Genomic DNA, 23,544 nt, shown 5'->3' on the forward strand with positions numbered 1-23,544 from the left:
GAAATCTCATTCAAGGGTGAATTTTAGCGTTGGAGGAGGGAAAGAATGAGCCCTGCAGAGACGACACCAAACAAGAAGTGTCACAACTCTGGATGAGACCGCTTGGCACAGCTCACTCAGACCAGATCCAGCATGTCCACACGAGTGACTGCGGGTATCAAAGCGAAGGGCTCTTGTGGGTCCAGAAATGTGTTTTTTGGTGTCGCACCTCAAAAGGGTCTTTGTGTGACTGCAGCAGGGACTGTGATGCATGGAAAGCTAGAAGGCGGGAAAAGAGTAGTGAAAGGGATGCGGAGCTTTGAGGAGATCCCTCACACTGGGAGGAATGGATGGCTCAACCTGCTGAAATTCTGGAGAGAAAATCGCTTCCAGCAGCTTCACAAGCACATGGAGAGGACCTTCAACACGCTCGGCCCCATCTACAGGTAGAGGGAAGTTTAAAGCTTAAAACGTTCTTCAGTATGTTCGTGTGCTTACCAAATATCCTTTCTGTCTCTCTGTGTGACTGCAATAGAGAAAAGCTCGGCACCCTAAGCAGCGTGAACATCATGCTCCCATCTGACGTCAGTGAGCTCTTTAAGTCAGAGGGTCTGCACCCCCGACGGATGACCCTGCAGCCCTGGGCGACACACCGGGAAGTACGCAACCACAGCAAGGGTGTCTTCCTCAAGTCAGTTCCACATGTGTGTTTTAAATTACTCGTGAAGTGGTGATATGCATCTGTGCAAGCAGTCACACGATGGAGACTCCTCTCCCCACCTCCGTGGGTAAAATCCCATTATTCTACTGATTAAAATTTAAGAGTCAAAATTTGACTAAATCATTTCAATGTTCCCTCGAGGGATGGAAACAACTCCATGTGGGTGTGTGCACATGAATGTAATCACTTGTACCATCATCGTGTCTTTTGGGGGGGGGGGGGGTAATTTAATCAGGCGTGGAAAGTTTTTGTTCATCATTTAGTTTCTTAGTTGCTTCCTGCTCTTACATTTGACTGAGAGATGGTAAAACATCACTGTGAAGGTACAGCACTCTGGTGTGAAACACAGATAACAAGCAATAATTATGACTTTAAAAAGCAGACTGAGGTTGTTCATAAAACAACAACAAAATGCAGCGAAATTTCAGCCCTAAAAGAACAGCTTTTCCAATGAGATTCTAATTATAAGGAGAAAATGCAAAATTAAAGCAAAAGATGAAGTTTTCTCATTTCTTATTGGAATATTAGAACAACTAAATGGAGCGCACTGCAAAGTCTGTGGTTACCATAGAGATTATATATAATATTTAAAATTATACACAAAAAGAGGTCTCTAGACATCCTTATACTGTGTGTGTTGTTCGGTTGTTGGTTCTGACATAAAGGTCCTTTTAAAAGTTCTAATATTAGTGCATTCAGACATTTTCTAATTCAATATTTTCAATATTTTAAGCTTTTAAATTCGGAACCATGAACTCATTGCCAGAAAATTATAGTTTTGTGTTTTTTAAACTCATGCAAACGCACACAAAAACTCATGGCTGTAAAGGGTTGAGTGGTAAAGGCTGCTGGAAGTTTGTAGCCACTGATTCAGATTTAGTGTCACCCCCATAAAGCTGGAACTCTCATGCGACTTTAAAAAAAGACCAAAACTAGGCTGAGAAATCCCAGTGGACTGAAATATTTTTCATAATTCAAACAGTGAATTATTTTTTCTTATTGTTTTACATCAGAATTTTCAAAGTCATCAGTTCTCTTTTAGCCGACTTTAATTTGCTTTCACTCAACCACAGAAACACGCTGTGGTTTAACTGCACATGTAAGAGCTGTGCATTTAAGAAAATGCTATACACTTTAAATGAACTGATTAATATAATTCAGCTATTTAAAGATGGCTGTTGTCACGAGTGACGAGTTGTTAGCTACGTGTTTGTACCTGTTAAACATGATAATCCCCCGCTGTCTTCAGGAAAAGGAAGTTTTCACTGGATTCTGAGCAGTCCTGTGACAGAGTAGCTTGTAATGACCTTTAGCAGCCACAACTTCAAGTAATGACTTTTGCTTTGTGTTGGTGTTTGCATGATTGTCTCACTCTCTCACAGTGTTGTGGGGGAATTTTCCCCCTATCTTCTTTACAAAATCGATTCAGTTCAGTTGCTTGCGGGAATTTGAGAGCCTGCAAAACGAGCCCAAAGATCATGCCTCCAACACCGCGCCAGACGGCGTTTGTGCTGATCTACTACTTTGTTTTTTTCCAAATGTGGTGCTGTGCATTCAGGCGAAACAGCTCTACTCTCTCCAAAAGGACATTGTTCCAGAAACCTTGTGTTGTTCAGATTTAACTTTGCAAACCTAAACTGTGCTGTCATGTTCTTTTTTAGAGAGACGAATGTAGAGACGAGATGTATCTCTTGGTTTTTTTCTGTGAACATTGCATAATCTGACCTTGGGGTGAATTTACAGGGACATCCAGTCCCGGGAGGACTGTGGCATTGTGTTAACACACCTGACTGCTCCAGATCAGCTCACTCCTCATTCCTATGGAAGCAGTAAAGGTGTACTTATTTTTGCACCTGATTATCTCGTGTCCTATGAAAACTTTCTTTGTTGCATATTAACTATTGCAACGTTTGGGTAAAGGTAGACGTGTGGTTGGGAAGAGGTCAAGCACCAAAAAAAGAGACTTCTCTCAATCTGGCTTTCTTTGAATTCATGTTTAGACAATGATAAGTCTGACTGGGAGTCAGACTTGAACACGATGTCCTTATTTTATTTCACAGTGACTGAGCAGATATGAAATAAGCTCATTTTAATGCTTAGCGTGCACCTTTCTCTCCACAGGAATGGGGAAGAGTGGAGAGCTGACCGTCTGCAGCTGAACAAGGAGGTGATGATGAGTGCAGCAGTAAAACGCTTTCTCCCTCTCCTTGATGAGGTGGCGAAGGATTTCTGTCAAATGCTGCAGACAAGAATGGAAAAGGAGGGAAGAGGAGAGAAGGGAAAATGCGTTCTTACCATCGATCCCAGTCCTGACCTTTTTCGTTTTGCACTGGAAGGTTAGAGGTCATCAGCCCCATGATATGAGACCTTTGTGTATCTCTAAGTGTCATTTTACAGCTTGTAAAATGAGAATTCATTAATTCCTGTTTATTTACAATGAAGCCAAAAAAGTAGACTTTCTTTTTCTATGTTGGAAAAGTGTGGAGAGGTGTGAAATGATGGGTGTTTGACAGAAACATCCCATAAATGTCAAGTCTAATTTTTCATGCGGCAGTGATCGACCTTGAAGCCCCGAGGGATGGAAGGCCACGGATTCATGTCGCTTCCCCGTTTTGACAGGCTTTCATTCAGCCTAACTATCAGGTCTATGCATTGACTCACAAATGCTGATGTAAGCTGCGCCAGTTTCTGACGTCAGAGGAATTACACAATCTGCAGGAGCATCACCTCTTTAAAATCTTCAAAAAAAAAAGAAGAAGAAGATGAAAACGCAAATAGATCAGTGCTGCTGCTCTCTCTGTCCTTTAATTCTAAAATATTCACACCTAACATGAGAACCGAACCTCATCCTATCCCCAGGCGTCTCTTAGCGTACTCTGGGTGTAGGAGGTCAAAGAGAACATGCACCTTTAAAAATAGAAATGGCAACAAAGATGATCAAAGCTTCAGCGTTATTTCAGCAGGTCTGCTCCTTTCATGTGCCTATCTGCTGTATTCCATGTTCGCAAGTGTGAAAGCCTGTATGACTCAGTGTACACTTGTTTGCATCTGTGTGTATGCGAGTGGGAAGGGGGGGGAGAGCTGATGACTTTGAGTCACGCTGCTCTGCTCCTAATGGAGCCCAGCACAAGAAACCAAGTGCTAAGCCGGAGTAAGAAACTCTACTCCAGTTGCTGATGTCGTGTTAATATAACTTGAACATGTTTGATTGGGAAACATCATGTGCACCGTGGGGAGATCTATATGAAAAGGGGTCTATTTTTGTTTGTTTTTACATTAAATAAGAAAAAATAAAGTGGATTTTTGAAATTGTTTAACTGTTATTTGGAAAAGATTAATAAATTGATGACACATAGAGACATTCAAGACAAAGGTCAATGTAATCCTCCATGAGGTTTAATAGTTTATTTATTTTTAAGTCCTTTGCTTGCTCATGTTTTAGGTCATCAGTCATCTATCTCATCTTAACCCGCCTAGACCTCTTTCTTTTCCTCCCTTCCTCCCTCTCTAGCTAGCTGCCACGTGCTCTACGGAGAGCGTATTGGCCTCTTCTCCTCATCCCCCTCCCTGGAATCTCAGAAGTTCATCTGGGCCGTGGAGCGAATGCTAACAACCACTCCTCCTCTCCTCTACCTGCCCCCTCGCTTACTGTTGCGCATGGGTGCTCCCCTGTGGACCCAGCACGCCACTGCTTGGGACCACATCTTCAGTCATGGTAGGAAAGAGCCATAATCGCAAGAGCCTCATATCAGCATCAACATGCTTCTTTGTCCTTTCACTTCCACAACCTGACTGTTTGTCTTCCAGCGGAGGTGAGGATCCAGAGGGGGTACCAGCGCTTGTCAACCTCCCTGGATAGAGCATCTCCGGCTGGGACTGCTGGAGGCCAGTACACTGGAGTTCTGGGGCAACTCATGGAGAAAGGGCAGCTATCTTTGGACCTCATCAAAGCCAACATCACTGAGCTGATGGCTGGAGGGGTGGATACGGTGCGTGTGTTGGTGTGTGTGTGTGCCAATATGTGTGATAGCCTGACTTAGCCTGGGTCTCTATACCTAATTCTGTGTCACGTCTCATCCTATCCTCTCTTCAGACAGCAGTACCCCTGCAGTTTGCTCTGTTTGAGCTGGGACGCAACCCTGAGGTGCAGGAGAGCGTTAGGCAGCAGGTGAGGGCGTCGTGGGCACAGGCTGGTGGGGATCCTCACAAAGCCCTGCAGGGGGCACCACTTCTTAAAGGCACAATCAAAGAGGTCCTCAGGTAAACACGTCAAGAATCTGACTGCACATGGTCTCTTATATCCATTTGTTTGCACATGGAAAATAAATGAGAATGACACCTACACATACACATCTCTGCAGTCTGTCCTTACATCTGCCATCTGAAAACTAAGGTCTCAAATCAGAAGTACCTGACTCTGTGGTATAATTCTCAAACACGTAGCCTAAAGCAGATGACTCGTAAGCTGGAGAGGAAATGGCGTGTCACATATTTAGAGCATCATCATTTAGCCTGGAGAAATAGTTTGCTGCTTTATAAGAAAGCCCTCCGCAAAGCCAGAACATCTTACTATTCGTCACTGATTGAAGAAAATAAGAACAACCCCAGGTTTCTCTTCAGCACTGTACCCAGGCTGACAAAAAGTCAGAGATCTTTTGAGCCAACCATCCCTTTAACGTTAACTAGTAATGACTTCATGAACTTCTTCACAAATAAAATTCTTATCATTAGAGAAAAAATTACCAATAATCATCCCACAGATGTAATATTATCTACAGCTACTCTTAGTACCATTGATGTTAAGTTAGACTCTATTTCTCCAATTGATCTTTCTGAGTTAACTTCAATAATTACTACTTACCTCCAAACCATCAACGTGTCTTTTAGACCCCATTCCTATAAAACTGCTCAAAGAAGTCCTGCCATTAATTAATGCTTCAATCTTAGATATGATCAACCTATCTCTACTAATCGGCTATGTACCACAGGCCTTCAAGGTGGCTGCAGTTAAACCTTTACTCAAAAAGCCATCTCTAGCCCCAGCAGTCTTAGCTAATTATAGGCCAATCTCCAACCTTCCTTTCATATCAAAAATCCTTGAAAGAGTAGTTGTCAAACAGCTATCACAGCACAGAAACAGCTTTAGTGAAGGTTACAAATGATCTTCTTATGGCCTCTGACAGTGGACTCACCTCTGTGCTTGTCCTGCTAGACCTTAGTGCAGCATTCGATACTGTTGACCATAATATCCTATTAGAGCGATTAGAACATGCTGCAGGTATTACAGGTACTGCACTGCAGTGGTTTGTATCATATCTATCTAATAGACTCCAATTTGTGCATGTAAATGGAGAGTCCTCTTCACGCACTGAGGTTAATTATGGAGTTCCACAGGGTTCAGTGCTAGGACCAATTCTGTTTACATTATACATGCTTCCCTTAGGCAGCATCATTAGAAGACATAGCATAAATTTTCACTGCTATGCTGATGACACCCAGCTCTATCTGTCCATGAAGCCAGGTAACACACAATTAGTTAAACTGCAGGAATGTCTTAAAGACATAAAGACCTGGATGGCCGCTAACTTTCTGCTTCTTAATTCAGATAAAACTGAGGTTATTGTACTCGGCCCTGAAAATCTTAGAAATATGGTATCTAAGCAGATTCTTACTCTGGATGGCATTACTTTGGCCTCCGGTAATGCTGTGAGGAACCTTGGAGTCATTTTTGACAAGGACATGTCCTTCAACGCACATATTAAACAAATATGTAAGACTGCTTTCTTCCATTTGCGCAACGTCTCTAAAGTTAGAAATATCCTGTCTCTTAGTGACGCTGAAAAACTAGTTCATGCTTTTATTACTTCCAGGCTGGACTACTGTAATTCATTATTATCAGGATGTCCTAAAAACTCCCTAAAAAGCCTTCAGTTAATCCACAATGCTGCAGCAAGAGTCCTGACAGGGACCAGAAAGAGAGAGCATATTTCTCCGGTTTTGGCTTCCCTTCATTGGCTCCCTGTTAAATCTAGAATTGAATTCAAAATCCTGCTCCTCACACACAAGGTCTTAAATAATCAGGCCCCGTCTTATCTTAATGACCTTGTAGTGCCATATCACCATATTAGAGCACTTCGCTCTCGCTCTGCAGGCCTACTTGTTGTTCCTAGAGTATTTAAAAGTAGAATGGGAGGGAGAGCCTTCAGTTTTCAGGCCCCTCTTCTGTGGAACCAGCTTCCAGTTTGGATTTGGGAGACAGACACTATCTCTACTTTCAAGATTAGGCTTAAAACTTTCCTTTTTGCTAAAGCATATAGTTAGGGCTGGACCAGGTGACCCTGAATCCTCCCTTAGTTATGCTGCAATAGACGTAGGCTGCCGGGGATTTCCATGATGCATTGAGTTTTTCCTTTCCTTTCCAGTCACCTTTCTCACTCACTATGTATTAATAGACCTCTCGGCATTGAATCATATCTGTTATTAACCTCTGTCTCTCTTCCACAGCATGTCTTTCATCCTGTTTTCCTTCTCTCACCTCAACTGGTCGCAGCAGATGGCCGCCCCTCCCTGAGCCTGGTTCTGCCGGAGGTTTCTTCCTGTTAAAAGGGAGTTTTTCCTTCCCACTGTCGCCAAAGTGCTTGCTCATAGAGGGTCATATGATTGTTGGGTTTTTCGCTGTACCTACGAAGCGCCTTGAGGCGACTTTTGTTGTGATTTGGCGCTATATAAATAAAATTGAATTGAATTTTTAATAATAATAATAATAATAATAATAATAATAATAATAATAATAATAATGGATTGCATTTATATAGCGCTTTTCGGGGCCCTCAAAGTGCTGTACAATTCCACTATTCATTCACTCACTGGTGGAGGCAAGCTACAGTTGTAGCCACAGCTGCCCTGGGGCAGACTGACAAAAGCGAGGCTGCCATATCGCGCCATCGGCCAGTCTAGTGTTATATGTAAAAACGGCCACTGTTTTTCAAAAACAAGAGGACTGATTTGCCAAGTTTTTGGTGGCTTTAAAGAACATTCTAGATAAGTGAAAAATGTTCCTTGAACTAAAGGTCCTATGCTTCTTCAATAAGTCACTGCTGATCACCGCTGTTTCCTTGTTACACTTAATGAAAATTATGCCTTTGTAAAATACAGCAAATAATAATTTTTATTATAAAGACTTATTCGTTAAACAAGATGAAAAAATACTGCGCCAAATGCATAATACATAAAAATAATTTGTTAAAGTGTTTGCTTCTGTTTAAAAGAATATAAAGATGGTGACCTCTAATCTCTACTTCTGGCTATGATATTATGTTATGTGCATAACAGAAAACAAGGTTGTGCTGAATACTAAAGACATGTGAAACAGGTGAGAAGAACAAATTTACACATGAATATGTAAAGCGAAAGACAATAGAATAAAATTAGAGAGGCATGAAGACATTTCTTTTTTTCACAAGTTTCATTAAAGTGAGAAAATTATTGAAGCTTGTGTACATACAGAGAAACGCTGCCCTCTTTAATTAAGTACATCTATGTCAATTTTAAACAATGAAAATATCTGTTAGAGTTAAACAAACTCAGAAACAGTTTTTGTTAACAGTTTAACTTACATTACCTCAAAAAGCACCGAGTATCTGGTGAAAAGTTGCTGTTATCAATTGGCAATTACTAGTTAATGTTATTTGCGGCCAGTGTTGGGGAGTAATGGAATACCTGTACCCGCCTTAGGTATTTAAAATACAAAATATGAGTAACTGTATTCTGCTACAGTTACTGTTTAAGCGGCGATAATTAGAATACAGTTACTTTGTTGAAATAAATGGATTACACGGCGGCCTTTTTCCATTTTTTCCCCAATTTGAATGAAAACAACAGAATTTGAATCAAAAGAACAGAATTTGAATCAAAACAATGGAATTTGAATGAAAACAACAGAATTTGAATGAAAACAACGGAATTAGAATGAAATGAATAGAATTTGAATGAAAACAACGGAATTAGAATGAACAGAACAGAATTTGAATCAAAACAATGGAATTTGAATGAAAACAACAGAATTAGAATGAAAACAATGGAATTTAAAAACAAACAACAGAATTAGAATGAAAACAACGGAATTTGAATGAAAACAACAGAATTAGAATGTACAGAACAGAGTTTGAATCAAAACAATGGAATTTGAATCAAAACAACAGAATTAGAATGAAAACAATGGAATTTTAAAACAAACAACAGAATTAGAATGAAAACAACGGAATTAACATGAAAACGACGGAATTTTAATGAAAACAACAGAATTTGAGAACAAACAATGGAATTTGAATAAAAAGAGTAGAATTAGAATGAAAACAAAAGCATTTGAATGAAAACAACGGAATTTCACTAAAAAGAATGGAATTAGAATGAAATGAATAGAATTTGAATCAAAACAATGGAATTAGAATGAACAGAACAGAATTTGAATCAAAACAATGGAATTTGAATGAAAACAACAGAATTAGAATGAAAACAATGGAATTTAAAAACAAACAACAGAATTAGAATGAAAACAACGGAATTTGAATGAAAACAACGGAATTAGAATGTACAGAACAGAGTTTGAATCAAAACAATGGAATTTGAATCAAAACAACAGAATTTGAATCAAAACAATGGAGGTTTAAAACAAACAACAGAATTAGAATGAAAACAACGGAATTAACATGAAAACGACGGAATTTTAATGAAAACAACAGAATCTGAGAACAAACAATGGAATTTGAATAAAAAGAGTAGAATTAGAATGAAAACAAAAGCATTTGAATGAAAAGAACGGAATTTCAATGAAAAGAACAGAATTAGAATGAAATGAATACAATTTGAATCAAAACAACGGAATTAGAACGAACAGAACAGAATGTGAATCGAAACAATGGAATTTGAATCAAAACAACAGAATTTGAATCAAAACAATGGAATTTAAAAACAAACAACAGAATTAGAATGAAAACAACGGAATTAACATGAAAACGACGGAATTTCAATGAAAACAACAGAATTTGAGAACAAACAACGGAATTTGAATAAAAAGAGTAGAATTAGAATGAAAACAAAGGAATTTGAATGAAAACAACAGAATTAGAATGTACAGAACAGAGTTTGAATGAAAACAAAGGAATTTGAATCAAAACAACAGAATTTGAATGAAAACAATGGAAGTTTAAAACAAACAACAGAATTAGAATGAAAACAACGGAATTAACATGAAAACGACCGAATTTTAATGAAAACAACAGAATTTGAGAACAAACAATGGAATTTGAATAAAAAGAGTAGAATTAGAATGAAAACAACGGAATATGAATGAAAACAACGAAATTAGAATATATAGAACAGAGTTTGAATGAAAGCAACAGAATTCTAAAACAAACAATAGAATTTGAATAAAAAGAGTAGAATTAGAATGAAAACAAAAGCATTTGAATGAAAACAACAGAATTTGAATGAAAAGAACAGAATTTGATCAAAAACCAAAGAATTTGAATGAAAACAACAGAATTAAGCTGGACTACCTGTGCACCCTCTGTAGGGTCCAGATCCACCTCATGCGACCAGTAATGACCCTGACCCTAGCTAGCTACAGGGTTTTTCTAAATAATAATCAAAAGTTGTCACCGGAAATTTCACACAGGAATATTGTACAGTAATTAATGTATGACACATATTATATATAGACAAGAAGAAACTAATTTTTCCTTCAACTCATGTATGGAGAAAAAAATCATCAGCTGTCTGAGTTTCTGTGTTTATCAAAAGGCACCTAAATGAGAATTGATTACCAGAAATCTTGATTATGTCAGACAACTCAACTAATGGAGGATTCAAAGGTAATGTGTCAGAAATTTTAAGCTTTCAATGTCTGGATTGCTTTTGGTTTAGGTTATACCCGGTGGGAATTACAGTGCAGCGGTATCCAGTCAGAGACATCGTTCTCCAGAACTACCACATACCTGCTGGGGTGAGTGTTTGGACTGTAACTCTGATTCTTTCTGTTGCACTCACATAGACATTCATATACATTCATCTGACTAACATGCGTTTGGTGGTAAATTCTCCTCAGACTTTGGTCCAGGCCTGTATTTACCCGATGGGGAGAAGTGAAAAAGTGTTTGAGGATCCACTGCGCTTTGACCCCAGCCGGTGGAGCAGAGAAGAGGGCCAAAGGGTGGAAGCCGCAGGATTTCGCTCCCTGGCATTTGGCTTCGGGGCGAGGCAGTGTGTCGGGAGGAGGATTGCTGAGAGCGAGATGCAACTTTTACTCATGCATGTGAGTGACAGCAAAAAAGTGAAAGGGGAAGAGTAAGGAAGCAAGAAAGCAAGTTTTGGGATGGGATGAAAGTGAAAGGACAATGATGCAAGAGGACAGGAAGAAGTGGAAACATGAGAGCTCAGTTATAAGGCTGGTAAGAAGTAAAAGCTGTGCATTTAAAAGAATAGAACACTTCAGTTCACTCAGTGCTTTATAAGTCATTGTTTTGCAGTGAATTAATGATTCGGTTCCCTATAAGGACCACTTTACATTACTGGTTACGGTGAAGATAATAGCTACATTAATAGTTATAAACATTAGTTATAAACAAGTTCAGTTCAATACACTTGAATTTATATAGTTCCAAACCATAAGAACAGCCGACTCAAGGTGCTTAATATTGTAAGGTGAAGGCCCTACAGTAAAACAGAGAAACTCCAACAATCAACAATCACTACAGGCAAACAATTTGCAACAGTGGGAAAGAAAAACTCCCTTTTAATAACAAGAAACCTCCTGCAGTGTTGGGCAACTTCATTGGTACATGTTTCATGGAAACAGGGTGATCAATGGAGGAAAAAAACAAATTGTAAAGTTTAACACTGTTTTCAAATCCTAAAACTTTAGATGGAATATGTTTATTCAACCCGTAAGAAAAGCTCTCAAATAAATGCGAAGTAAAGTTTGTTTCACTAAATTATAGTTCACCCGAAGAGAAACAAAAAAAATCTAAGTAGCATTTTGAGCAGATGCACCTATTTCTATTCCGCCGCTCACTGTAGCATGATTTTAATCCATGTAAACGTCTCTGCTCTCTCTTCCTCTCTTTCTTGATGCTTCCACCCCTCCCCTCTCCTGCCTCCTCCCTCTCTGCATATCTAGATCCTGCTGAGCTTCCATCTCAGCGTGCCGTCCTCAGAGGACCTCAACACCACAGTCACCCTCATCCTTCAGCCCGAGACTCCGCCGAGGATTACTTTCAGCAAGCTCTGACACACACACATGCTCAGAGGAGAGTCATGCTGTTACCATTTGACAAGTTTAATCACGTAGGGTTTGCGCGCTTTAATAATTTATTTCCGATTATTCCTAATAAAGAGCTTTTTAAGCGTCCTTACACACTTTGCATTGGAATGAAGATAAATAAAGATGAATTTTATCCACTGTTGTTATTGTTTTCGTCGTGACAAAGGCAGCACCCACAGGTGCAGCATTAACATATATCCATCAGGTGGCAGTAAAGCTCACACCTGCCCATTCATTTACTTTTGTACCCTGCCCCTGTTCACCCAGCACTTGTTACCTGTTCGAGGAGAGATCCGAGAGGTTCGTTACTTCTCTTCTAAACATCGCAACTTCTCATCGTAATGAAAATACGCTGTTTGGGCCAAGTAAATACTTAATTCTGCTTATCGGGGCTCGCTCCTGTATCCACCTCTTATGATTGTTTCTCTTTGTTTTATAGCTAAAAAAAAATTGCAGATTATTTCCGTCGCTGCGGCGGGTATTGATCGCTTTGTGTATTCTTCTTTTTTTCCTGCAACTCACGATCAAGTTTAAAAAGAACTCAATGCAGGAGCCACGTGGGGGGGAGTTTTGATAGTAATCCTACAGCATTGTTCGAGTATTCAGTTCATATTGCAAATTTAAGTTGCACTTTGGTGCCAATGCGTAAAATCGACCTTTACCCCGTCTGATAATTACTGCAAGCGTAGCATTAGTAGATGTTACGGAGGTGTGTGCTTTGCACGTTAGATGGCTGCAGGGTTAGATTTTAAACAGTCAACTCAGGACCAAAGTGCTGTTTGTCCTTTGGCTAACGATTTACACCCACCAGTCACCGCGCATAGAGTGGACTCAGCTCTGCAAAGTGAGGCTCCGCGCAGACGCAAAGTGCTCCTTAACTACAAGCCACGTCGCCTCTACGTGTAACCTCATTTGTCAAAGTCTTAGTCTTCAATAACACCTCTTATCAGTCCTACTGATTTCTAATAGCTGCTGTTGTGAATAAACACTATGAAAGAGGGAATAACATTTACATCCATTTAAGCATGCGAGAAGCAAGAAGAGGCCCAATATCTACTCTGAGAGATTTCTTTGCAAAAGCTTTATACGTCGTGTGCTGATAATTATTTAATTATGTTATTGCTCCCAACAGATCAGCTATAGGGAATTATTAAGAAATAAATTAGGAATGCCAGATTGTGGATGGTGTTTATTCTACTCCAGCTGTAAACTTTTTTCTTATTTTGGTTTCTTGTTTAATTCCATCAGAAAACAGAATCTAGTATTAATAAAATTAAACAGTTGGGATGATGTTGCTTGGTGTAGCGTTTTTCCTTTTAACTCTGTAAATATAGCTACGGGGTCTGTGCAATGTAAAAGTGACCAGTTATCCTGGGACCTCCTGGATCTCCAGCAAAGTCTTCATGGTGCTGACGCACTGAAATAATGTTAAAGTGGTGTTCTTGGAAATGGTCAGATTATAAGTTCAGGTTATACAACTTCAGCTGCAACTGATAACTGTTTTCTTTACTGACCTACTTGTTAAGCATAATTATTTGTTCTCAAATGTTCCAAAAATGTTGAAGATAATTTGTTTACAGCAAACTAAAACCATTGGAAGAACTACAGTGAAGCATGTATTTAGTTCTTTTCCTTTATAAGTGAGAAGTTATTGTTGGTTATTTTCTACTAATAATACATTGACAATTTATACAAATACATAATAGCATGAGTAAATATGTTTGGCTTGGAGTTCACATTCTGAGGTCAAGGTTGGGGTTATATAATTTGCAACGGTGCAGGACACCGGTGTCCTTTTGTACTGTAGTGTACTCTGTTGGCTTACCAGTCTGGCAAAGATTTTCCATTTTTAGCATCATTTGTAGCCAGGTCAGATTGGCTCTCTTATGCTAACTCAGCCCAATCATGCAACTGTTGCATGCTGTGTGGACCCAGTCCAGATGGTGTGAGTGGGAGGAGAGATAGATGAGGGGGCAGCAGAGGGGCGAAAGAAAGATGAATGAAAGAGACATGAACAGGCTTGTTCAGGTGACACAAGACCAGTCAATAACATTAGCGCTGTAAAGGACAAAGACAGAGGAATTGAATTGAGAAATTGGGAGAAAATAAATTACACAACAAAATCCAAGAGAACCTAAAACAAAAGTAGACTGGAGAAAGAATCGGACAGTGAAACAGTAGGTTTGGATCTATAATGGAAGGGTTGCTCAACATGGGTAAGCACATTCATATATTCTCATACAGGTTTAGCTTGATTTTATTTATTTTAATGAAAATGTATTGAATGTTTTACACTTGTAGCTATTTTATTAGGAACACTTGCTCAACTTCTCACTTTTGCACTGTAATAATCAAATCAGCCAACCACATGACAACAATTTAGTACATTTAGAAATACATTAACTTATTAATCTTGGGGGGAGAAAAGCTTAAGGGTAACTCCTAATTGTTGAAACCGGGGATCTTTAGATCTTCCATCTAACGCTTTTCCAACTGAGCTATTTCAGCAGATAGAGATAAATTTAGACAAGATCAAGTTGGCCTGCTGAAGTTCTTTTTTTTTCTTCTTTTTTTTTGCCTGTCCCGTTTGGTTCTTTTGCCATCAGAATTATTGTCTAAAGGCGAAGAAAGATGCCCAACGGATTTACTTTACCAAATTGACCATCCCAGCCTTGCCGTAATGGTCTATTTGATTCACCTTTTATTGTTTATTTTATTTATTTTTTATTTTCACTTGCTAGATACGGGACAGACTTGAATGAGGAAAAGAAAAGGGAGAAAGGAAGAGGGGGGAAAAACAGCGGAGAAGAGGGACGGGGATAAAGGGCAAAAAAACAAAAAACAACTAAATAAGCAGACAAAAAAAATACATATATCGATCACCTGTTGAGAAAGAAAAAAGAAAACAAGCAGAAGAAAACGAGAGCAATACAATAAACAACATCACGATGATCTATGGGAATATAACAGTAAATACTAAATATTAAACATTATTGTGAAGCACGTAATATCGACAGCACACAGTGTGCTTTAAGGTAGGAGCCAAAAAGGGTGTAGTTTGTGTGTGTGAGCACCCGTGTGTACACCTGTGAGCATGGACGCGCTTGTATTTAAAAGGTTCCTTCATGTAATGATCTGCTAGAGGGTGTGGGGAGCCACAGCCCCGTCCTCCAGGGCATGTAGCAGGTATGGAGGAGATCAAGACTCCAGACATCCAGAAGCCCTCAGAACACAAGAGACCAAGGAAGACCAACAGAGAGGCAGCTGCACCACTATCCCAGAAAGAGCTGAGGAGAGTCCCAGATGAGGGGTCGCTCAGCAGCCGCGGAGCAGAAGCCAGGGGGGGGGTTGCAGTGACGTGCCCGTGAGCTCCGCCGGCAGCCAGCTGTCCCTGAGTGACCGAGCCCCAGGCCGAGAGGCCGAGGGCACCCCACCCCCAAAGTGGCCCGAGCGAGCCCCAGGCTCCAGGCCCCAATAAGCAGCCACCAAGGAGTGAGGCCTCAGCATCAGAATGGAGAAGAGAGCCTTGAAAGCAGCAGAAGACCACACTGAGAGCCACTCCTGTCAGCAAAGAACAGGAAACCGATGCTACAGTTCACACTGACTCACCAAAATTGGCCTGTAGAAGATTGGAAACAAACATTGCAATCAGTCTTTTTGATGTGATGAGTCTCTCTCCTCTGACGCTCTTCTGCTTCAATATTCAGATGTTAATGTCAGATTTGGCATTAACAGCGTGAAAACATGGGTCCATCCTGCCTTGTAGCAATGGTTCAGACTGCTGTTGGTATAACAGTGTGGGGATATTTTCTTGCACACTTCGGGCTTCTTAGTACCAGCTGAGCATTGTTTAAACACCACAGCCTACCTAGCCACAAAACTTAAGTTGTCTGAAATCGGTTTTTTGAACATGACAATGACTTCAGTGTGCTCCAAGTGCCTTCATAGTCACCAGATCTCAATCAAACAGAGCACCTTTGAGCTGAGGCAGATGAGGACAAATCTGCAACATTGGAATGTTCCCAGTACCTTTGTCAGTGCATGCGATGTCCAACTTGGTACTAGCACTATGGATTAGTGTTTAATATGAACTGGCAAGACATATTGCGTGTGATTGATAACCTATATCTTGATGGAAAAATACTAAATAATCCCTTTTTTGTAATATCATTGATTGTGCAGTGTCACGTTTTTGCATTATGTCCTTTTTCACTTGCATAACAGTCAGATGTCAAATGCCTTTGAACTTCAGTGCAGCCGCAGTTGGATAAATAGCTGCACTCTTACCGTGGGTTCACTGATCAATTGCACAAACACTCCGAAAATGTGACCAAGTGCAGCTCATTCCTGGTATACTGGGGTTACACCCATAACTGGTTTTAATCAGTCATGAAGCCTCAGTGTTGACTGATACTTTGCAAGTTTAGTGTCTTTGACCTAATGTCTATTTATAGTCAGCCTTCCAGTAACAGGTGCCTGCGTGTGTGTACATTTGGCTGGATGTTTGCAGGTGGATGTATTGCATGTGTGTGTTTCCATGTGTACTCTCTGGGACGTGTCTGGAGAGGATCTCAGTGGGACACGTAATGATGTGTGCAGCAGTGCGGCAGAACTGGGTCACAGGGAGGTGGAGAGGAGAGAAATAGAAAACGCAGACAGACACTGAATCTACAGGATAGACGAGTTTTGCAAGTTCACATTATTCTACAAAACCGCCATTCACTTGTTTTACCAGGGAATTTCCTTTGCAGAGTGCAAACTATGTCCTTGCATGTTTCTGTTTGTCCATTCACGGCGTAGTCCTTAAACTGATAACTGACACATACTATTTAAAAAAAACAGCAAACAACCTTTAGACAGTTGCAAAACAACCTTGTAAAATGTGGCCCCTCTGTGATGTGTGCACTGTTCTTTCTCTTGTCTTCTTTCCTGTCTTTGTCCTCACCTTTTCACACAAACCTTATGTCGGACTCACCTCTCATCCTCACGCTCTTTAGTCTCTGTGATGGCCGAAATTGCAAGCTCGACTGACTGTGACATCCTTTAAAATGGATTCCATTGTACTGGCGCAAAGCTCTTAGTCAGGTACCACAATGCTCTGAATGAAAGAAATGGGCTCCATTCCCTGTATAATACTCTCAGCTGTCGCAGCCTATAAACTGTTTATAAAAGATGAAGGTAGCCACCCATGTGTTCAGAAAGTCCTGTTTTTAAGCCTTTAGTTTGGTGCTATGGCTTTTGCCTTGTTTTGTTTTGTTTGTTTTTTGTTGGTTAGCAAGGTCCAGCCGTATAAGTGTCACACGCTTGAAAGTCAATATTTGGTTTGACCTTCTTTATTCTTCAACACAGCCTGAGCTACCCTAGGCAACCTTTCTTGTAATTTCTTTAAGTAGTAACGAAATAATTCTTCAGGCTTCTTGAAGGACCTTCAAAGCTCTTCTTTGGATGTTGGCTGCTTTTTGTTCTGCTGTCTGTCAGAATGACCCCTCACTGCTTTGATAATTTTGCCGTTGGAACTCTGGGCGATCCACTGTGTGTTCTTCTATTTTTAGCACTGGTATCTCATACCATAAAGTATAAAATATCCAGTTAAATCTGAATAATAAAATTTAAACATTCACCCAATTGCTGCCCACGAATAAGGTTTTAAAACCTTGCTCTTATGAAAGTTATATTTCTGCTATCATTTTTTCAGAGCTCTCTCATAGGGTTCAATTCAAAATTCTTTCAGCACCATCTCTCTCTCTCTGCTGCAACCCATGACCTAACATGACTAACTAGCTGTGACCATGGATACCACAGTCTGTCTTGTACCAATCTAACATGGTCCATCACAGTTAACTGAGCCACAGTATTGCAGACTTCCCAGTTTAACCTGCACTTACTGTCCTGCATCACCTCTGAAAAACATGGAATGATTATCATGTATTTGTTGTCATAGATCTTACTCTATATGAAATAACCAGGCGAATTCAGCAGATCCTCTGCTTGGTTTAAAAAAAAAATCTAACAAGAGCGGGGATAATGCATGTAAGCTGGAAGTTTCCACTCACTTGCTGAGCAGTCTTTACCTTTGAAAATAATCTCTTGTCTTCCCGTCCTGTCCTTTCTTTCTAATAGCTCTCTTCATCTTTCTAATTTACCTACTTTAAAAATTCATCCATTTATGCTTGCTTCCCTTACTGTGGCCACGTTATAAACTACATGCATGGATTCATGACAGAGATGAGAAGGTGGTGTGCAGGTGGCCCCATTTAGTAATTTAACTGTCTCTGAGGGATGAGCTGAAGCTCGACAGTAGTTTGCATTAAACTGCCAATCAGATTTAATTGCTCACTGGATCGAAGGTGTCAGAACGCAGTTCAGGATGGCCCCAGCCCACTTTAAGTGGGAAATGGAGATTGATGTGCTTTTGTAGCCAGATTCAAGCGGCTCTTTTATGAGCTGCAGGATTAGACACTTGAGCTTTGAGTTCATTGTTCAGCCCTCGAGGTTGATGCTCAGTGATGCCATAGAGACTGGTGGTTGTGGAGTCACTGGGATAAGGTGCTGAAAGGCTTTACCTACTGGTATCTTCCCAGTGTGAGTAGCACATGGATCAAACTGCGTAGATTATTGGTATATAGACTGCTACTTATATAGAAACCTTCTACTTAGTCTGAGCACTTATTACCAGTCTCATTCACCCAGTCACACATACATTCACACAGCATCTTTTACTTTGTACTTTTATCTAACATTCACACACACACATAACAGACCGAGGTTCAGTACTTGCCTAAGAACTTCCACCATAGACGTAAGCTGGGGATTCAACCGACTTCCGATTGTCACTAATAAAAAGTAATTCACTAGCTGGGACAACATCCTACTACATCAGGTTAACAGCTATCTAAGATAATGGCAGAGGCTTAGCTGAGATTGGGGGGAGAGGGGGCTGGGGTTCTCCAAACGTGTAGCTGTCTTTTAAATGGATACGAGATGTTAAGCATCAACAGATCTATGAAGCACTCATCATATGACTGTAGAAAGCACGTTCTTGGGTTACCTAGATCTAAGGATGCTTTAGACGATTTTAAGCCCATAACTCGCTCCTGATCTTGCAGTACAGCAGCAGACAGATGACGATACCAAAAGCAGCAAGTAAGAGAACATTGAACATTTCTCATATGTGGTGGCACAAGAAGCTGCGTTGCCATAGCTTATAGTTCAAATTACATACGTGGTGACGTCATATGCTGGTGTGGTTTTTGCTCATCCATCCACTCCTTTGTCTTTTGCTTCTGGAGGATTTGTTTTTATTGTGCTTCACAAGCTGACAGAGCGGGTAACAACAGAAATGCAACCGCTGGCTCCTTTCAGTCCCAGTGACTGTAAATACTGTATCCAATAGAGAGACTGTGTGTGTGTGTGTGTGTGTGTGTCTTCCTTTCTGGTCCATGAAAAACAACCAGCCTTAAATTAAACGGTTGCTTCCAGCTTCAAATGTCAGCATAAAAACCTTTATATTGCCTCCATATTATCAGTCGTCATCTCTGTTTTCAAATGCCACTTTACTGCTTGTAAAGTATAGCGTATCAGCAGAGCAGCTGTGTATAGTTTTCGCAGTAGTGACTCATAAGTCGGCTGAATACCAGCATCTAAACCTTTGTGACCCCTGCTGGTGGCAGTTAATGTCAGGTCTGTGTGTGTTGTGTTTTATCTCTTAATGTTAGCATATTCTGTGTTGTTCCTTTTTGCTATTAAAACTGAAATTGTGCGCTTCGTTCGGTCGGAAGTGTTCGGTTCATTTGGTTTTCACAGGTGCAGTTGGCAGTAGAGCTTCATGACTCAACTTCACCCCACTGACAGCGTTTCTCTGTCATTATAGCTCGCATCAGGCGCTACTCCGATGTGATGACACTGCCGGACTCTTTCATCCAACGCCAGCAGCTTGACGCCAGTATGGCTGACACCTTCCTGGAGCATCTCTGTCTCCTGGACATCAACCAGGAGCCAATCACAGCACGCAACACCAGCATAATCTGCACCATCGGTGAGTGTGACAGACAGTGAGTCTCAGTTTCAAGTTTGTTGTGTGACAACTGTTATGTGTCATCGTTGGCTCCGTGTCAGAAAGCCAGCGTCTGGAGGGGGTGGGTGGTCTTTAGCTTGTTGGCAAGGCTTTTTGGCTGATGCAGTTTGAAGCTTTTGCTGTCCAGAAAAAGATGAAAAACAATTAGAAGGAAATACACTATACAAACGGCTCCTAAGTCATCTGGCTCTGGCTCTGGCTTTCCAGATGATGTTTTGATTCCTCGCAAGGACATGGGTTTTTTTTATCACTCCCTGAAGGGTTTTCATTAAAGGGATAAAGTAACAGGCAAGCAAACAGTTCATTTTAATGTCTGCCTGTAGCTAACAATAATTTCTATCATTAACAAATTATAACATGAATAAGGCTATTAATAAAATATCAGGAAATTACACAAAAAATAGCCAAAATGTAATTTTATTGTGGCTGTTTAAAACCTAAAGATTCTTTTATAGAAAACAAATAAAATTCTGTTTTTGGGGCAACATCGAATGAATGAACATTTGATTATTGAAACTGCTTTTCTTTTATTCACTCTCTTTTTTCCTTTCAGGTCCGGCATCTCGATCGATCCCCAAACTTCAGGAGATGGTCAAGGCTGGAATGAATATCGCTCGTCTTAACTTCTCTCATGGATCACATGAAGTACGTACGGCACACATGCTGATCAGCCACAACATTAAAACCGCCTGGTTAATGTTGCCTGTTTATTCACGACACCAAAACACCTTTGACCAATCAGGGGCGTAAAGAAAAAACATCTGGAGGTGTTTTGTGGTATCTGCCACCCACTGCGGAGTGGCTGTGGCTCAGGAGGTAGAACAGATCATCTACTAATCAGAAGGTTGGTGGTTTGATCCCTGGCTACATGCCGAATATCCTACAGCAAGATACTAACCTCAACTTGCTGCTTTAGCATCTATCAGACTGTAATCTGGGGAGTTGGAAGACCTTGCAGTCTTTGTTTCTTGTGTTCCCTGAGCTGTTCCTGTGCAGTTGGGATGTGTGGATGGGAGTGGGTACATCCATGGCTTGTGATGAAGTAACAGCCACATAAATGCCAGCACCCATCACAGATAACAGATGATGATCCATGTGAATCATTTCACTGGCTATTGGTTTTAATGTTGTGGCACATTTGTGTTCACACGCCTCGGTTTTCCACTCAGCCAGGTATTGATTCCCTGTCTGTGTCTTTCAGTATCACGGTGAAACCATCAAGAACATCAGAGAGGCGGTGGAGACGATAACCTCTGACCCATTGTACTATCGACCGGTTGCCATCGCTTTGGATACGAAGGGCCCAGAGATCCGCACCGGATTAGTTAAAGGGGTGAGCATGCTTTGCTTCATCTATCAAACAGTCTAAACCTAATCAAACAGTCACATGCAGTCAGGTGTAAGAGGTGCAGAAAATAAGCCAATTCCTTGGTGCAGCACATCATTTGTTACAGGTTGCTACTTTTCCTGGAAAAACAACAGCTGTAGGCGTGTGCTCATCTGCCTTTTCATCATCATCTTATTGTGTTGTTGGTCGTGTTGCTGTTGCCTGCTGTCTGCTTTGCTGAACAAATAACTCCAGGCTGCAGGAAACCTCCTCGTGTGTTGATTAGCTTCAGAAATACTCTGCATGGCATTTGATCTGAGTCTGGGTAGACTAATTGAAAGGTGCACTTGAGTTACTAAACACATGCTAAATAGAACTCTATTTTTACTAAACATTTATATTTTTAACAGACAAGATATTTACAGCATACAAAATTATATATGTAGGTGAATATATGTAATGGCAACCAATCAATCAACCAATAAATCAGTCAATCATTATTATATATAATAATGACTACCCATGTTGTATGTTAGCTGGGATATCCTTCAGTGCTCCTGCAACCCTACCTGGATAAGTGCTTGTTTTTTGTAGAAATGTGTAAAATATTTTTGGATTATTCTGTTAATTTTTAAACTTATGCTATGTTTGAATCCCATTCTTGTCTTTTTGACATAACATCTTCTTTTGGCTACTCCCTTTAGCGCTCATCACATCTGCATCCATCTCACCGTATCCCTACTGTCCTCCTCTGTCATATCGGCCACCTGCATGTCCTCCTTCTCTACATCCATGAACCTTTTATGTGTTCTTCCTGTTTTCACCTTCCTGGGCACAAGATATTCAAAATCCTTCACCCAGTATTTCTACTATCCTTCCTCTGCAATTTTCCAAACCATCTCAGACTTGTCTCTCTAACTTTGTCTCCAAACTGCTCGATCTGAGCTGTCCCTCCGATGTACTCATTTCTAATTCTGTCCGTCGTTGTCTTACATCAACTGTGCCGCCTTCATCTCCACCGCCTTTCTTTTCAATGATGTAAACCAACAAATAACATAGAATAAAATAGGGTGCTGCTATCTAACTTTTGCACAAACCTTACAACCACTGGTGTGGCTGTGACAGCAGACACAGTTCTCAAATATTTGGAAATATAATTGTTACCTCATCAGTAAATACCAAACGCTTTGCACAAAGCAGCCAGTGTGTTCCTTTTAAAGTTTCATGCCTGTACAGTACAAAGTCTCTTGTGTTTTCATCATTGCTGCCACTCAAACCCTCTCAGATGAGGTACTAGAACTACTCATTATAAACACTACAAAACACACCGGCGTTTTGTAACACAGCATGCCTTTTAATCAACCAGTCACGGATTTCATCACGGTTCAAACGCAGTCAGTTTTTTTGTTTTTCTGCAGCAGCACTCAGAGATCCTGTGTCTAAGAAAATTCAGTTGCTGGAAATGACAATACTACTGTATGTTTGCTTACAACAAGAGCAGTAATTGGAGGTTTTTGTTGTTTCGTATCTGTGTTTCGACAGAAAGTGGAAGAAGAGGTGGAGCTGGTGAAGGGCAAGAAAGTGCGCGTGGTGACAGCAGAGAGTGACAAAGACAAGACAGATGGAAAGATAATCTGGGTGGACTATCCCAACCTGCCCAAAGTTCTCAAGAAGGATGGAAAGATCTACATTGATGATGGCCTCATTGGACTCCGAGTATTAGATATAGGTAATGTGCATTACACAGACTTTAGCAAACCTACAGAAAACATGTCTGTCTTATTGCCGTTATAGAAACATCTGCAGTGACAGCTGTGTCCAGAGGCACTGCGTTTTCAATTTGTCTCTCTGTCACTCGAACACATTTATTTCTTTAAATTTGGCAACAGTCCCTGGGACGCTTGAGGACACGCTTGGACATAAAGCCAGAATTCGTACGCTGATAATGAATTTCATGCAAATGTGTAATTAGAATAAAATGATGATCTTATTTTATATTCAAAAGGTGAAAGGCCAACATCAATGTGACACCCTAAAATCATTCAGATATGCATTACAAGCTATTATTCAACTCAGAAACAGAGAAGGAGTTCAGATTCTGAATTGGTGATTATTTGCTCACC

At 40.5% G+C, this 23,544-nt stretch overlaps 2 protein-coding genes across 6 annotated transcripts in view; both read left to right on the top strand.

Annotated features, from left to right (window-relative positions):
• On the top strand, nucleotides 1-12,198 carry LOC120732349 (cytochrome P450 11B, mitochondrial). 2 transcript variants are annotated; one of them, XM_040029878.1, is made up of 9 exons: nucleotides 1-425; nucleotides 515-670; nucleotides 2,822-3,036; nucleotides 4,212-4,415; nucleotides 4,508-4,689; nucleotides 4,794-4,960; nucleotides 10,625-10,703; nucleotides 10,806-10,952; nucleotides 11,877-12,198. In XM_040029878.1, exons 1-9 carry the CDS (start codon nucleotides 133-135, stop codon nucleotides 11,985-11,987), a joined length of 1,554 nt encoding a protein of 517 aa, XP_039885812.1. In that variant the 5' UTR covers nucleotides 1-132; the 3' UTR covers nucleotides 11,988-12,198. The 2 variants fall into 2 exon arrangements, with proteins under 2 accessions (XP_039885812.1, XP_039885811.1); XM_040029877.1 differs by having other exon boundaries at nucleotides 3-425; nucleotides 10,806-11,012; nucleotides 11,877-12,193.
• Nucleotides 12,172-23,544, top strand: part of pklr (pyruvate kinase L/R) — a 19,897-nt gene continuing 8,524 nt past the window's right edge. The window contains exons 1-5 of one of the 4 annotated variants that reach the window (XM_040029876.1): nucleotides 12,172-12,385; nucleotides 19,891-20,055; nucleotides 20,648-20,739; nucleotides 21,296-21,427; nucleotides 22,964-23,150. In XM_040029876.1, the coding sequence (XP_039885810.1) occupies nucleotides 19,917-20,055; nucleotides 20,648-20,739; nucleotides 21,296-21,427; nucleotides 22,964-23,150 (550 nt within the window). In that variant the 5' untranslated portion in view covers nucleotides 12,172-12,385; nucleotides 19,891-19,916. Of the gene's footprint in view, nucleotides 12,386-13,739; nucleotides 14,237-15,543; nucleotides 16,046-19,890; nucleotides 20,056-20,647; nucleotides 20,740-21,295; nucleotides 21,428-22,963; nucleotides 23,151-23,544 lie in introns of those variants that run through there. The other 3 variants (XM_040029875.1, XM_040029874.1, XM_040029873.1) reach the window with 3 other exon arrangements.

This window comes from Simochromis diagramma, unplaced genomic scaffold (genome assembly GCF_900408965.1).
Source record: "Simochromis diagramma unplaced genomic scaffold, fSimDia1.1 OVJJ01000361.1, whole genome shotgun sequence".
NCBI classification, from domain to species: Eukaryota; Metazoa; Chordata; class Actinopteri; order Cichliformes; family Cichlidae; genus Simochromis; species Simochromis diagramma.